Here is a 16,000-nt window from a genome sequence, read left to right on the forward strand (position 1 = left end):
GGTTAGTCTGCTGATGCTCAGCGAAGGATTACCGCTAATTGAAACAAGATACAGTTCCGCCCCCGCTGCTTATTTATCTACTGACGGATGTCTCCGACAGAGTAGCTAGATGATATAGGTACATAATAGTGTCAAGCCGACTGAATTTCAGCTAGCTAGTCTTGCATACGAGTAGATAGTGTTTCTAGTCCAAGGCCACTGGTCTAGACTCAAGACTCTGGATTATAGTTAAAGTTAATTGATTGTTTCAAGCTACAAGATTGAACATCGGATAGCCACCCGATAGCTGTTGCTATCCACATACACAGATATGGTCTGACGTATAGACTGTTCGCTTCCATTCTGTTTCTGCATCAACCTTATCCACCAACACGTCAATAGCCAAGCCAGCTTCCACTGGATTCAAACATCAATTAGGTTTCCTCTCTGTTGGAAGCTTATGCCACTTTTTTCCCCTGGGCGGTTATTCCCCCTCGCGGCTAACAAATTATTCATCTCATTCAAGCCAGCCAAGCCGAATTCGAACCTGGTCAACAGTCCTGCGGTTGCTTCGATGACATCTTCTAGAAATTGTTGACATGACCCAGTTGAATGCAACGTATCAACGTGCATCCAGTGCATGGACACTCCTTCGTGAAACAGAGTATACTTCAAAGGGGCCAAAATGAATGCCTTGCTGCCCCCAAAATCATCTCATATGACGAACATCATCCTTCTAATCGCTCCCCCTTCCCCTTCCTTCGGTCCAACAGTTTGGACTTTTGGACTGCGGCGGCCTGCAGGTCATCCATCCAGCACGGGCCAGCTGTAGATCAGGACGAGGGAGCTGCAGTATGAGATTTCTAGAACGGGCTAAGAATTCCATACAAGTATGTATGTAGGTACATGATGCTAATGCTGGCGAAGACCCACTGCTATTCGTAATTCGTCATGACTGACAACATGGCCGTTGTTTCATCTTGGATAACTCGCGATCTGATTGGGCAGTGATGACAGCCACCATTGCGGAGAACTCCGCGAGCGGAGCTACTTGTTGGCGAATGGCGATGCGATTTGCTTTTTTTGGTAGCGAGTGATGTCAGCGGTAGACAAGGGTTTAATCAGACGTCAAAAATAAATAAATAAATAGAAAAATAAATAAAGAGAAAAAAAAAACAAGACAAAATCAAATCCAGACGTTTTCAATATTATCACTTTATCAAGTCTTAATTTTTCATCTCTTACGTCTATACTGTACCTAATACTCTGTTGGCAGTGCTATCTAATCTAATTTTGTACTTCGTACTCTGTCGGAGACTCGGAGCACTCCGTATTGTCATTGATTGGCTGTTCGGTGTCTTCATTACTGTAGGAACCGCCTGCAGAATCAGGGCTTGGAGCCAATCAGGCCGAGGATATCCGCGTTGGCTCGTATAAATAGTTATTATCCAGGAAAGAAAGCTAATACAGGAAAAATGTGGGAATTTTAGACCTCAGGATATCATTTATGAAGGGAAATCATTGTTTTTGATTATCCTTTTCAATACATCATGATTACCACGTATTACCTCAATGACCCTGATTTTATTATATTGTTAGGACTGTTACTACGCTATTACTAGCGTAATTTGAAATGACACTAGCCGAGTATGTACTAGCGTAGTCTTAAATTAGGTTGCCGCCGGCACGAGCCGCAGCCAGGATTACGCCAGCGGAACAGCTTCTGATTGGCTATGCTCTGTTATCTCAGTTGAACTTTGTAGACTACTCCGTCCACTACAGTGTATAGATACCCGACATGGCCAATGCGTTAGGAGACGCCAATACGAGTATGTCCAGCTGTCATCTCATGTGCCTGCAAACGATCTCGGAGGACACTCACATGTACGGAGTACTCCGTAGATTGCAAGAGGCATGTGAGCGAATGCCGCGAATGTTATGCATTCTTTGACGATCTGGATGAGCCAAGAGTTCTCAGATTTGCTAAGCACATGGCTGCCATGGCTGCCATCCTCTAGCGGCGTTTGCACCAGATGAGGTTATTGGTTCAGGGTGCTGCTCGCATGCTCGCCATCTTATTCAGGCTAAAATCCAGGTTTCACCGTCTGGCCACTGATCACCACGCCACCATTCCTTCAGGAAATATCCAAAATTGAACCTCATGCACCATCGTTGGGGGTCAAATCTGGGGCGGATCCTGGCGGATCCTCTAATGGGGGCGGTTGGTTTCTCTGACATCTGTCATTCGATGACAGGCCTTCCAAGGTTCTCGAAGGATTCCTCCTCTGCACGCTTGCTGAAACCGGTCCATTCTGACTGGCTGGCCCATCTCCACATGGAGATCTTGCGCGTGGTTGCCGATCTATCCTAACGTTGTTGAACTTGGCACGACTCCGTCAATGCGGAGAGCCTCTGCGTTGATCAGGGAGATTAATGGGATATCCCATTTCTATTTAGGGGGATCATCAACCCTGCTGGAAACGAAAGCAGATCACACCGCGGCTGCGGCCTGACTCTTGTGCGTTTTTCTTTTTAAACAGAACATCACGACTTCCCTCCAGCCAAGGTAGACAGATACGATGCGTCTTTCTCTCCTTTACGGGGCAACACTAGGTTCGTCCATCCCGTGCAACGTCGAGCATGTCCAGATTTAACATGTTTAACAGCCCTCACTGCGTATGCTTTGCCCGGTGGCCATGACCCTCCTTCTCCCAATCAGCTCGAGAGATTCTACCCACGGAGCAATGAAACCAATCCCGCACTCGACGTAACCATCATGTGTGGGAATATCAACCAGCAAACCAAGGCCAACTGGGAGAAGTTTGGCATGGACATTTTCGTGGAGACAGTGTAAGTCTCCTTGCCCGAACAGATCCAACCAGGATTTTGGCTCACTCGGTCCGGCCACAGTGCGAATCAGTTCTACCAGGGAAGTAAATTAGGACCATACAAGACGGATTTCCAAAGATCCATCCAGAATCTATGCACCGGCGTTTTTGGACTTTATTGCCAACCGTATGTGCATCCGTATGCGTTACCTTTTTTTTTTCCCTTGCTAATAATTATCTTCTTTCGGATCCCGGGCTGGATGTCATGTAGCTTCCAGCCTTCCGTCGAGGATTGCAAGAAAGGCGCCAACGCCTATTACTACTTTATTCTGGAAGCGATTGTTAACTTCAACGGTTTTCTCTTGAATATGATGAGTGCCCTAGATGAATCCTACAATTATGTTAGTGGGGATGCTGGAACTTAACACAAATTTTTACTTCTAACCACAACAATCCGGTAGGTTGCCCGCATGACCCTATGCTGAACAATTCTAATTCGTCCTCTAGACTATTGACCAAGCACCCCTCGCCATCATCTCTGCAATCCTAGGCGCCTTTAGTGCCTTCCTGGGCCCCGTGTCCGAAGAGGCTGGCATCGCGGTTGGCGGCAGTAGCGCTATGCTTGGTGTGGTCAATGGTGGTATAAGCCAAATAAACTACGAACTCGCTAATTCGTGAGACCCCCTTGAAGAAAAAAAATGAGAGGGTGAAGTATGAATGCTAATATGAGATAACAGACTGGAGACCCAGTTTAGTGACTTCGCTGCTGTCACCCACTACCTTTCAAATGCAACCGGTCGCATGCAGGACGCGATCCAGAGCTATGGGATTAAAGCGCTCACCTCGATACCACAGAATGACCCCCAAAAGAACATCTTCTATTCAGAAGACCCCAATGGGGTGCCAATGGCCCTTAAGAATGGGACCTTTGCAGAGCAGATCCCCGCAAGCAAGGTGCCAACGATGCAGGCCAGTGCCAAAGCGGCCTTGTACAGTGGCGCCATCTCGTACCTCTGGGTCCAGGAGCAGGTCTATGTCGTCAAGATGTCCAAGCCCCTCTACGGAGTCAAGCCCTGCGATCTGCAGATGAACAGCAAGTACAATGACATCGCCAAATTCTGCGACACGAAAACTGGCACCGCCTACTTCTACGTCAAAAACTCCGTATGGCAGGAGATTTACGAGCAGTGGCCCGCAGTGCCCGGCGTCAACAACTTGACTGACTGGGGCATGGACCCCATCGACGTCGCCAACGCGGCCGCCGCGTCACAGAGTGCCGGAGGATACCTGAAGAACTGGGATCCCAAGTCGGCGTTGAATTTCTTCAATTCCAAGACCCCCCCGCCGAAGAACCTCATGTTCAACATCCCGTACTGTGATCTGGATCTCGCGTATTCCGCGTGGCCTAGCAAGCCCGGAAAAGACATCGAATACGTATATGGGTGCGATCAAGAGGTATTCCCCCCAGATCCCTCTCTGCAGGTCAAGCGCAGTGGCTAACGGTGATGCTTCTAGTGCTGGTTCAAGAATCTGCTCTACCTCTGTTTCTTGCAGACGGCCCATGGCCAGAAATGGCCGTACAAGCTTAATGGCGGCGTTTAAGGGGTTTTTACGAAATAAGTGTTGTACGGTTATGGTCATGATTTCATAATATATAGTATATATATTTATATATAATATATATGTAAGTTATATAAAAAGTCAGACCACGAGAACAATTCTCCTGCTAGTCGGGATATCCCCGCTTCTCCACACTCCGGCTGCATGTCTCCGATCCCCCACGTCGGTTAAATGTAATCCTTGTCTATATCCTGCTGAGTATTTAATTGACCTTAAGGAGCTATGAAGAAGAGAACTGCATAGTATTTTAAAATCTACAACCGCATGTGTATATTGTAGTACTCTCTCCTATCGAAATGACCACCCTCCATCACCCCCTCCTCCTCCACATCAACGGCAATGACATCCCCGCCGCGTCCAACAAGACCTTCACCGTCTCCAACCCCCTGACCGGCGAGGCGCTCTACGAATGCGCCGCCGCAGGGACAGACGACTACGAATCCGCCATCCAGCACGCCCACAACGCCTTCAAGTCCTGGTCCCAGACCACCCCGTCCGCCCGCCGCCTCATCTTCCTCCGCGCGGCCGACATCCTGACCTCCTACCTCGACCAGGACTGCCCCCCGCCATCCTCTCGAGCGAGGTCTCGGCCGTGCCGTCCTGGGTCAGGCTGAATATCCTCGCCTCCGCCGCCATCCTCCGCGAGAGTGCGGGTCTGGTCACCCACATCAAAGGCGAGATTGTCCCCGCGGACCGGCCGGGGACGACCATCCTCGTCAAGAGGGAGCCTGTCGGCGTGATTTTTGCCATCAGTCCGTGGAATGCGCCGGTAAATACCCCAGTACCCTATATATGCATATAGGCTAATTGACTCAGGTCAACCTCACCGCTCGCGCGATCGCCACCCCCCTCATCTGCGGCAACACCGTCGTCCTCAAGCCGTCTGAGTACAGCCCCAAGTCGCAGCACCTGGTGGTTCGCGCCCTCCTAGAGGCCGGGCTGCCTCCCGGCTGCGTCAATTTCCTGCCCTCCAGCGCGCAGGACGCGCCGGCCGTGACCGAATTCGCCGTCAAGCACCGGCTCGTTCGCAAGATCAACTTCACGGGCAGCGACCGCGTTGGCCGGATCATCGCCGGCTGGGCCGCGCAGTGTCTGAAGCAGACGCTGCTGGAGCTGGGCGGCAAGGCGCCGGTCGTTGTGCTCGAAGATGCAAATCTGGAGGACGCCGTGAATGCGATTCTCTTTGGGGCGCTGTCGAATAGCGGGCAGATCTGCATGTACGTGTACCACAGAGCACAGAATATGCGATGAGACAGACACTCTGACACTTGCAGGTCCACCGAGCGAGTCATCATCCGCAAGAACGTCGCCGACGAGTTCATCCAGCTGCTGCTGGCACGGGTCAAGGAGATCAAAGTAGGCAACCACCTCGAAGACCCGACAGTCAACCTGTGAGGGCTGTACTGCCCGGCAGCGCCACAGCGCATCCTGGCGATGATCGACGACGCGCTGGCCAACGGGGCCTCGCTGCTCTTCGGCGACCGCAGCGTGTCTGGCCCCAACAAGACGATCCTGCAGCCGCACGTCCTCGACCACGTCAAGCCGTCCATGGCCATCTTCCGCGAGGAGAGCTTCGGGCCCATCCTGTGCATCACGCGGGCCGACTCGGAGGAAGAAGCTGTCGACCTGGCCAACGACTCGGACTACTCGCTCTGCGCGAGCGTCTTCACGCGCGACGTGCTCAGGGGCATGGAGCTGGCGCAGCAGATCCGCGCCGGCAGCTGCCATGTCAACGGGCCGACGGTGTACATTGAGCCGACGCTGCCCAACGGGGGAACGGGGGGACGCAGCGGATACGGCCGGTTTGGAGGGATGGCTGGGGTGGAGGAGTTTACGGAGAGGAAGATTGTGAGCCTGGTTAAGCCGGGTATGAAGTATCCGCTGTAGGAGTCGTTATATCGCGTATACCTATTATATTCTACTGGATGGTTTACTACCAAGGGAGTGCTATAACTAGATACAGATTCTTCTTGGAGAAAGAGTCTAGATGGGCTATATATGTAGTATGGTATTAGTATACTTGATATTATACTCCGGTTACCTTTTCCAAGTATCTAGTATATCTAGTTGAAAGTTGTGTAGATGCTATATGATTAATAGATAGTAGTTATTAGATTAGCAGTATAGGAGATTCTGAAGCTGGAAGATCAGAAGGATTGATCTGAAGTCAGTTTGAGTTATTATTATAATTATGCCTTATTATCAAATTAATATATTAAAGCTAGTTTTTTATAGAATACAAGTCAGCAAGCTGAGCAGCTCATCTGTACGATGCGTACCCCTTGAAAAGACGAGAGGGAATACATATCTTTTATATAAACGACTAAAGCATGCTATTATTAGATAACTCCTCTATAGTCTACTATTCACACCTAACCATAAATAAACTCGTCTATCTTTATTTCTTCGTCCCAAACGGATTCGTCTTCACCCACTCCAAGAATCCCAACTCAGGGTCAAGCACCAACGACGGATCCACGACCTCCGTGCCAGGCTGCTCCTCAACCGCAACGCCATCCCAGCAATACCGGTCAAAACACCGCTGACACTGCTCCGTCCGCCGCAAGCCAACCTTGGCCAGACTCCCCTCGATGGCCGCGCAGCCGAGACAGACGGGCCATTCGCCGTCCAGCGTGCCGTTGGCCTGGGTCATCTGGTTGAAGCTGTTGACCCAGATCTCGCGCACCTGCGCAAAGGACGTGTTGGTCTGGATGAACGTCATGTTCGTGTAGGCGCTGTACGACGCGTTGGCGAAGTACGCCACGATCGGGGCCCGCGCATCCCTGGTCGTCGTCAGGTTGGCGTCGCAGCCGAAGAAGACGGGGCGAGTCGTGTAGTTGCGGGCGATGAACGTCGATGCTGAGGGCACGATGGGAAACGGGATCCCCGTCTCGTTCGCGCGAAGGTAGGTGTTGTACAGATTGGTCCCGTTGTTCCAGAAGTACGGCGGCGCATCCGTGTTGTCGTCCCAGGCGATGATGAAGCTGGAATTCCGCGCCGGTTGGATCTGCGTCCACAGGGGGCTTGCCTGCCCGTTCTCGGAGCCATCGACCAGTCTCAGGCTGCTCGAATACCGGATGTCTGACGAGACGGACGCCAGATCCGCGAACGGATTGGGGTACCAGGCGTACGATATCTGGCTCAGCGATTCGCGGAATGTTGCATGAATCCTTAAACCAGCGCTTCGATGTCGGCCTCGGGGAAGACCGCCTCGGGGGACGATGTCATTGATGATGATGATGATCTTCGCTTGTCAAATTGTGCCAGTGTGCCATTCGAGCGGTCCTCGATGTACCAGAAGTTGAACGCGCCGCCTGCCGTGCCCATGATGAACCTGAAGACAGAATTAGCCTGGCCCACATCATCCGGTGTGAGAGAATGATATACCCGGCTCGATCAAATGCACGCGCTCGCGTTTACGACGGATCCCTGGTCCAGGGCAGTCCCCAGCCATTCCATCGGGGTGAATGCTTGCGTGGACTCGTCCCAGCTGCCGAACTCGAACGGCGTGAATTCGTACTAATAACGCGGTGCTTAGCGATTAGCGATCCAACGAGTCTACCGCTGGGAGGTCACTCACCACCGTACTATTCTTGAACGGCACTTTGATGCCATAGTATTCCACGTCCTGGTCCACGACAAAGGGCGCCTGGAACAACGGCATCGGCATCTGATGGTTGACGAAGTTGCTGAGCTTCGCGATACTGGACAAGGTCACGTTGAGGCCTCCATGGGGGCCGGGGACGAATTCATACGACCACGCGCGGCTCATGTAGTCGGCAACACTAACATTAAAGCCCGCCTGGGCCTTGGCTGCCAGATCCTCGAACATAGACTCGCCCGTGGCCGCATATTGTGAGTTGTTTTGCGCAAACAACCGGCTGATCTGCGGCTGCCACCGGACGAGGATCTCGTCCGCAGTAGGGAAATTGTGCGCTGCAAAGGACATGACCGGCCATCCACCGCCAGACAGGCCGGAGATGTATGTCATGCTCTGCAAGAGGCCTCCGGTGCCCTGCTCTCTGGCAGCCTCGAGCGAGTCCAGCGCGCGCAGGGCCCCAGTCCCCGTCAGGGCCGACGCCCAGCCGCCACCGCTGATGGCAAACCCGATGGTCGGGACGTGGACGTAGTCATTCTCGCGGAGACGGCAGATGTACTCGCCGACGTCAAAGTCTTGCATGTCCAGTCGGTCCAGATAGTCGCCGAGGGCGAAGAGGACGGTCTTTTTCCGCCCGTACACCCAGTCTCTCTCCTTGGGGTTGAGACCGGTAGCAGGGCGGATCCATTCGACATCGGAGGGACAGGCAACAGTTATCGGTGCATAGCTTTCGGCCAGCTGCTGCTCGACGGCAGTGGAATTGTAGCATTCGCCGTAGGCGGCTGAAAAAGGCAATTAGCAAGCGTTGCAGCAGTTAGGGTTATCGCAAGCGTTCTTACCGAGAGTCACGATCAGCCCTGAAACTGCGATCCACCGCATCATGGTAAGAATTATTATTATCTTGCAGAAAAGAGGTGAAGAGATGGGATTGTATTGACAGCCATCAGCATTATTGACGACTTGTTGAAATTTATAGATGTTGACAAACCCGTTAAAGATGGAGAAAATGAAGTAACCTAGCCCTACATAGCCACATACCTACAGCCTACACGGTGGCTTGGTCGTCTAATAATCTATTCATTTCTCTCACCACCAAATTGGAAATTGGCAAGGAATTGTACCTCGTTGGATTGCTAGTTCATACAGACAGGCAGTGTTAATTAAGCCCCACCCAGCTGTACGTTTATTTCATTACCCCAGACACAGAAAAATAATAATAATCCACAAGAAAAGGGGGGGAAAAGAAAACTTGAGTTAGGAATCTAGTACGCAGCCAGACTTTTATTTTTTTCTAAAAGAATAAATTAATTAATTAATAAAAATAAAATAAAATAAATAAATAAATTAATAAAAAGAAGGAAAAAAGAACGAAAAGAAGATCGAAGACAGAAGAAAGTCGCTTAACTTGCTCTGCAATGCTATTTTGAGATTTTTGGCAGTTTCTCAGCTTGACATCCAATTATGTCCAGTACGTAAACAGCTTGTTTAGGCAACAAAAAAAAGAGAGAGAAAAAACAAAAACAAGCCACATGCTACCTTAAAGATGCCTATGCCTATTCTTTCCAAGAATAGAAATGACATGCATGTCAGCCCTAAGAATCTACTAATATGGATATGGACAACTTTTGTTTTTTTTCCCCCTCCATCCTGGAGAAAAGAAAATGAAACGGTTGGTTGAAACAATAACACGGTTGCCTAATTAGTGGCAATGCGCAAATTGAACTGAACTACTCCGTAAATCGAGCTGAAATGTAACTGTACAATCGAAAGGAGTTAGTTAATTATGGATAGGATAAGTATCCGTTTGAGAATAATATGGGTGCCTGGAAGCAATATTGCTGTGTACTGGAAGTTTGCAGGTGACGAAAAAGTTCCTATTCATAGATTCGTCCGAGGACAACCATGAACGGAATATTTTCTTATTATATTCCAAGTTGTGTCCCAGATTAGTTTTTTTTTTATGACATTACTCCTTCTTACGTTCAGTCATAAAAGTCGATTCTTTGATTTCGATATACTACTCATCTCCAACTGAGCTCCTTAAACTTTGTGCCAATTCTAAATGTGCACTTTCTAGAAATACCTCTCTAATTATCACGTTAGCGGTCTAAAGAATAAGAGGGATTTTGGATTGCACTCTAATCCAGCTCTTGATTCTCTTGATTACTTAGGGTTAGTTATTGGCCTATACTGACTTAGTTTGCAGGCGAAGTACGTTGATCTCTTAACTGAACTGATCTACAACTCTGTGTATATCTGTATCTACATATAATGTGGATTTCCACGCAGTCTCCTTCCTTTTCTCCTTTTGGCTGACTTCTAGCCTTGTGCAAGGTAACACAATTCAGGGGTTCATCTCTGCATAAGGCACCACCCAATTGCAACGAAGTAGAAGAATGTTTATGTTGCACTGCTTGCCAATTCTGTTCACTGCAGAAACCGATTTGGATAGCTGTCTTAGATTTATTCGAAATTAACCTGACTTGGTCACTCCTCACCTCCTTCTTATCTTCAACCTTCTCCTTCGTCAATCCTTCGAGAATACTCTGTCGAGTTTTTGCAGATCTTGCCAAAATGTCGCCCCAAACTANACCCCCCCCCCCCCCCAACGCTGACCACGACCTTCTCGCCGGCTCGCTCCTGTCTCACGGAAGTCCTATGCAAATAACGGCATAGACGGAGCCCACTTAGCGTCATGCTTCTGGCTCGGACCGTCGAGCGTGTCAGACATATTGGCATGTCTGCCTTCGGGCTGGGACTCGGCGACCACCGCGTACTTCTCGCCGGGGTTCTGTCCGTCGGGATACTATACTGCGTGCTCGACGACTGTGAATATTGCTTCTTTGGAGGAGACGAGAGCGACGTGTTGTCCTAGGTATGCGACAGAAAATGCACTGACTTTATTATTTGCTAACCACCGTCGATGCTTCAGTGACTACAGTTTCCAGACCGAACCTGCCAATTCCTGGTTCTGGACTATGCCCTGTGTCTCGGCCCGTCCCTATGTGAGTCTAGAGTGACGACGTACGACGCACTTGCCACTTGACTGACGTGGGAGAGTACAATGCGTATGGCGTAGCGATCCGATGGCAAGCCACCGATCTCATCACATCTACACCCACGACAACCAGTGAAATTTCCTCTGGAAGTTTCTCTGCAAGTTCTTCTGCAAGTTCCTCTGAAAGCTCCTCTGAAAGTTCCTCTGGCCTACTCCCCGCCGGCGCCAAAGCAGGAATCGCAATCGGCTCGACAGCCTGCTTCCTGCTTCTCGTCCTGGTTGGGCTCGTTGTCTTCCGCATGGTGCATCCTCGCAAGCGCAATGACTATTCTGATCAGCAGCGGGTTCAGAGTATGGTGCAGCAACAGCAACAACAACAACAACAACAACAGCAGCAGCAGCAGCAGCAGCAGCAGCAGCAGCAAGCATCACCTGGAAAAACCGAGTTGGATTCTGCGCGAGGATCCTTCCATCCAGACGTGGTAGAGTTATCGGGGTGAGCATGAACTACCAGTGAGAATTGCATAATTGCCATGATTATATCATACGAATATAAGAATTTAAATTGGTTTTAAACTGACCTATATTCTTCCGTAAAGTAGATAGTAGTCCGATTCAGTAGCTTGCTTTTTTTTTTACTTATTATAGAATAAAGAATTCTGTTTACCAATACCAATCTTAGAAGGTTTTAAATAAAAAAAAGAAAAGAAATAAATAAATAGAATCCTTTCTAGACTAGTTCCAACAAGTTGTAAATCATACTCATAGTCCTCGTTAATTAAGAGTATAATTACAAACTACCTACCTACCCAGGTAACTGCTCTCCGCTCCGTCCTTTTACCATAGAGTCTAACATACAAGTAGTCTTTCTTACCTTAGAAGGACGGTTCTCTTTATTACTAATTATCAATTAATTAATTTATTTATTAAACTAATATTTCAACTACTTAACATATAACTTCTCTGTAAATGGAATAATCCTATCAGACTAACTAAAAGTACATACCTAGTCTTTAAGAATCTTTGAAAAGAAAAAAAAATGACAATTTCATTCCCCCCCCTCTGTCACGTTCAAACTCAATTGTACAGTACAATAGTATGTACTGTACATACATGTAGACTATAGCTGCATCTTAGTAGTAGACTATCGCATACTACGAATTTCAAGGAGGGTAAAGACTCACATATTTTTTTAACTGGCTTCAGTATTACACTACTGGATATACAAATAGAAATGACAAATGCAAGTTGCTGACCATTCCCCACAATAATAATCCCCTCGATTGGCTGTGTTAATTACTAATGCAGCGTGACGCCATCGCCCCGGGATATCGACCGATTGACTTTGTTAGACTGATTGTTGCGAAGTTCTTAATATCCATTGGTGCAGCTAATTAGCTGTCTGAATTCAATTGAATTGATTGAATTGATTGATTGAATTGAATTGTCCTGGGAGAAAGAAGAGCCGATACGATATCAGTGCTGATAAATACCTGATAAACCCCTCCACCACTCTCTCTTCTCTTCCCCGCAACCGCCCCTCTCTGCTTCACTTCGTTGTCCTACGTTGTCTTATTCTGTATATTATTTTTTTTTTCTATTTGATACCCAAATTCAATCATCATCATGCCCCTCGTCGCGCAGAACGCCAAACCCCGCATCATCCTCGGGCTGATGACCTTTGGCCCCGACGAGACCAAAGGCGGCCGCATCACCTCCCTGGACGAGCTCAACCGCCACCTGGACTACTTCCAGGCGCAAGGGTACAACGAGGTCGACACGGCGCGCGTCTACGTCGGCGGCGCCCAGGAAGGCTTCACGCGCCAGGCGCGCTGGAAGGAGCGCGGCCTCAAGCTCGCTACCAAGGTGTATCCCAAGGAGCCTGGCACGCACAAGCCGGATGTCCTGCGTCGGCATTTCGAGACTTCGCTCAAGGAGCTTGGTACTGACCGCGTTGATATCTTCTACCTCCATGCGCCTGACCGCTCTGTGCCTTTCGCTGAGACCCTCGAGGAGGTCGATAAGCTCCACCGCGAGGGCAAGTTCGTCCAGCTAGGCCTCAGCAATTACACCGCGTTCGAGGTCGCGGAGATTGTGACGTTGTGCAATGAGAGGGGCTGGGTGCGTCCGACTATCTACCAGGCCATGTATAACGCAATCAGTGAGTGTTGCCCTCTGATGCTATAGCGTGAACAGCCTCCTGACATACGTCTGGTTCAGCCCGCTCCATCGAGACAGAACTCATCCACGCCTGCCGGCGATACGGGATCGAAATCGTCGTGTACAACCCTCTAGCCGGAGGCATCTTCTCGGGCAAGTACCGGTCCAAGGACATCATCCCGGAGGAGGGCCGGTACAGCGACAAGAACAGCACGGGCCCCAACTACCGCAACCGGTACTTCAAGGACGCGACGTTCGAGGCGCTGCGGCTGATCGAGCCCGTGGTCGAGAAGCATGGGCTGACGCTGCTCGAGACGGCGCTGCGCTGGCTCGTGCACCACTCGGCGCTCAACATCAAGGATGGCGGCAATGACGGCGTCATCATCGGCGTCAGCAGCTTCGCCCAGCTTGAGAGCAACCTCCGCGATCTGGAGAAGGGGCCGCTGCCGGACGAGGTCGTGGCCGTGCTGGACCAGGCGTGGTTGATCACCAAGCCGACCACGGCTAATTACTGGCATCTGGATTTGAAGTATACTTATGACACGCAGGAGGCGCTCTTCAAGCCGAAGCCGAAGGTGTGATGTGATGATAGATATATTAGGTAGAGATTAGCAAGATAATGTACACTTGTGGTCACCAGCTGTAAGACTAAACCACGAACTGGCTTTGACTTCCAAAGCTGCATCTATCTCAATTTCCTGCATACATACTCTGGTGCCTACCTCCAGGTTAGCTACCTCCAAGATCTGTGCAAGCAGTAGGCCTAGCTCATGGATAGCCGCATAGAAGCCGGGAGGGAGAAGCCGGTAAGCTCCTCCCACCTGTCTGATCCCAGATGTCAGTTCGCCATGGCATCAGCGTATACCCCGGTGTGCATTGCCGCTCCCAACCGGGATCCGGCAGCGACCCGTCTTCGGCGCCTAGATTCCTGCAGACGCGGACAACGTACCACTGGCCGGGATCGGGGGAGCGATAGCAACATTCCAATCTTGAGTTGGAATCTGTCAACCTGGGCAGCAGCTATCATTCACACTAGGTTCACTCTATAACCTAGGTTTTTCCTTTGTGACCCAGTCTGTTTGACAGAATCTCTTCTTCTGGTCCATATGTGGCGAGTGCTAGAGGTAAATCCTTCTCCATTGTGATGACAGGGGTGTAAGAGGACGAGTCTACCTGGTTGGAGTGGTGCCTGAAAGGACGGGTCCATGGGTCCAAAATATGATTATCGATTAGTAGCTTAGGACTGAAGCATAGCAAGAACCAAAGCTACTAGAATTGAAGACCTGACCAAAAGAGGACTAAGAGAGCAGTCCAGAAAGGGTCATCAGACCATGAGTCTCGTCACTAGTAGTTCCATCAGCATGGACAATAGACTTGCGACTACAACCAAGAAACATGGATGAGAAGTGAGTACATGACCTTGATACGTCGCATTTGACGCGTCATTCCTGGATTTCTGATGTTTCTGCGCGACATCTGTCAGTTCAGACTAGGCATGATGGTGTTTCTCCAGGAAGTTGGACAGCATGCGAGAATGACCGTTATCAGCGGACTGCCCGATCGGGATACACGTCGCGTGCTTGCCGGTCAGGTGACCAGCGATGCTCTCCCCGAACGGAAAGGGCAGCCGATCCGAGGTTGTGATCGTGCACTGCGCTGTATATATACGACATGCGATGATATCCAGCACATCTCACATCTACAACCATGGACAGGTAGGAACCAGCCTGGTATAATCTGCTGACAGCGGGTGTAGTCGAAATGGCTGCCTCGACGCGCTTTTCGATCCTGATCATCAATCCCAACACCTCCACCCACATGACCGATGCGCTCAAACCCATTGTCGAGAACCTGCACTATCCCGATGTCCACTTCGACTACTTCACCGCGCCTGCCACGCCCGTCACCCTGCCAGACGGCCGCGTCGTCGACGGCATCCCGAGCATCAACTCGGGCGACGACGCGGCCAGATCGGCGCTGCACTGCCGGCCCTTCGTCGAGCCCCTCATCCCCAAGTACGACGGCTTCCTCGTGGCCTGCTACTCGGCGCACCCGCTGGTCGGGATGCTAAGGCACACCATCCAGGTGCTGGAGGCCAAGGCCCGGCAGGATGGGTCAACGTCCCTCCTCGGATCGCTGCGAAGACGGAAATACGTGACGGGCATCTTCGAGGCCAGCGTCAGCGCGTCTCTGATGCTGATCGGCGCCTTCCGGCTGCTGGATGACTGGAATCTCCACCACAAGGTCCAGGCGCCCGACACGTTTGGCATCGTCACGACGGGCAGTGTCTGGAAACCGGAGCTCACCAAGGCGGTCACGGAGATGATCGCTGGGCCTGCGGAGAAGCAAGGGCAGAGTGCCAGTGCGACGACTCGATTTGCGGGCGTCGAAACGACCGGTCTAACAGCCGGCGAGCTGCATGACACGCCTCCCGACGAGGTCAGGAGGAGGATCAGCGACGCGACCGAGAGGCTTCTCAAGGGCAGTTCTTCTCCGGTGGGCGCCGTCTGCATGGGCTGTGCGGGGATGGCCGGCATGGAGCAGGCGGTGCGAGAGGGCTGCATCAAGGCTTACGGCGAGGTGGAGGGGCACAATGTCCACATTGTCGACGGCGTCGTCGCAGGCATTGGGTTGCTGGTGAATGCGTGCAAGGCGGGCTTCTAGAGCAGTTGCTATGATACCTATGATACCTGGTTTGCATTATGTAGATGTAGCAATTAGCGTATAAATACGATGTAATTAATTACGAACAGGTAGAGAAAATTTACTCCGTAAAATAGTCAAACGTCACCATGTAAATTGTGTTGAAGATCTCGT

General features: G+C 50.5%; 6 protein-coding genes across 6 annotated transcripts; 5 read left to right on the top strand and 1 right to left on the bottom strand.

Annotated features, from left to right (window-relative positions):
- Nucleotides 1–2,755: 2,755 nt before the first annotated feature.
- On the top strand, nucleotides 2,756–4,307 carry T310_3433 (uncharacterized protein; the record flags this gene model as incomplete). Its single annotated transcript, XM_013473678.1, has 5 exons — nucleotides 2,756–2,829; nucleotides 2,947–2,994; nucleotides 3,079–3,208; nucleotides 3,315–3,481; nucleotides 3,545–4,307. The coding sequence occupies 5 exons, from the start codon at nucleotides 2,756–2,758 to the stop codon at nucleotides 4,305–4,307; spliced, it is 1,182 nt and encodes a 393-aa protein (XP_013329132.1).
- A 529-nt stretch (nucleotides 4,308–4,836) lies between these two features.
- On the top strand, nucleotides 4,837–6,541 carry T310_3434 (uncharacterized protein; the record flags this gene model as incomplete). Its single annotated transcript, XM_013473679.1, has 5 exons — nucleotides 4,837–5,196; nucleotides 5,244–5,644; nucleotides 5,702–5,783; nucleotides 5,850–6,294; nucleotides 6,528–6,541. The coding sequence occupies 5 exons, from the start codon at nucleotides 4,837–4,839 to the stop codon at nucleotides 6,539–6,541; spliced, it is 1,302 nt and encodes a 433-aa protein (XP_013329133.1).
- A 284-nt stretch (nucleotides 6,542–6,825) lies between these two features.
- Nucleotides 6,826–8,907, bottom strand: T310_3435 (Lysophospholipase; the record flags this gene model as incomplete). The annotated part of the gene is made up of 4 exons (XM_013473680.1): nucleotides 6,826–7,676; nucleotides 7,815–7,946; nucleotides 8,016–8,807; nucleotides 8,865–8,907. The coding sequence occupies 4 exons, from the start codon at nucleotides 8,905–8,907 to the stop codon at nucleotides 6,826–6,828; spliced, it is 1,818 nt and encodes a 605-aa protein (XP_013329134.1).
- A 661-nt stretch (nucleotides 8,908–9,568) lies between these two features.
- T310_3436 (uncharacterized protein) lies at nucleotides 9,569–11,523 on the top strand (the record flags this gene model as incomplete). The annotated part of the gene is made up of 5 exons (XM_013473681.1): nucleotides 9,569–9,694; nucleotides 10,103–10,197; nucleotides 10,232–10,236; nucleotides 10,702–11,030; nucleotides 11,086–11,523. 5 exons carry the CDS (start codon nucleotides 9,569–9,571, stop codon nucleotides 11,521–11,523), a joined length of 993 nt encoding a protein of 330 aa, XP_013329135.1.
- A 1,126-nt stretch (nucleotides 11,524–12,649) lies between these two features.
- Nucleotides 12,650–13,764, top strand: T310_3437 (uncharacterized protein; the record flags this gene model as incomplete). The annotated part of the gene is made up of 2 exons (XM_013473682.1): nucleotides 12,650–13,184; nucleotides 13,244–13,764. 2 exons carry the CDS (start codon nucleotides 12,650–12,652, stop codon nucleotides 13,762–13,764), a joined length of 1,056 nt encoding a protein of 351 aa, XP_013329136.1.
- An 814-nt stretch (nucleotides 13,765–14,578) lies between these two features.
- On the top strand, nucleotides 14,579–15,847 carry T310_3438 (DCG1-like protein; the record flags this gene model as incomplete). The annotated part of the gene is made up of 3 exons (XM_013473683.1): nucleotides 14,579–14,589; nucleotides 14,672–14,898; nucleotides 14,931–15,847. 3 exons carry the CDS (start codon nucleotides 14,579–14,581, stop codon nucleotides 15,845–15,847), a joined length of 1,155 nt encoding a protein of 384 aa, XP_013329137.1.
- Between the last annotated feature and the right edge of the window lie 153 nt (nucleotides 15,848–16,000).

Source organism: Rasamsonia emersonii (genome assembly GCF_000968595.1).
Source record: "Rasamsonia emersonii CBS 393.64 chromosome Unknown ctg1118621760068, whole genome shotgun sequence".
Classification (NCBI taxonomy): Eukaryota; Fungi; Ascomycota; class Eurotiomycetes; order Eurotiales; family Trichocomaceae; genus Rasamsonia; species Rasamsonia emersonii.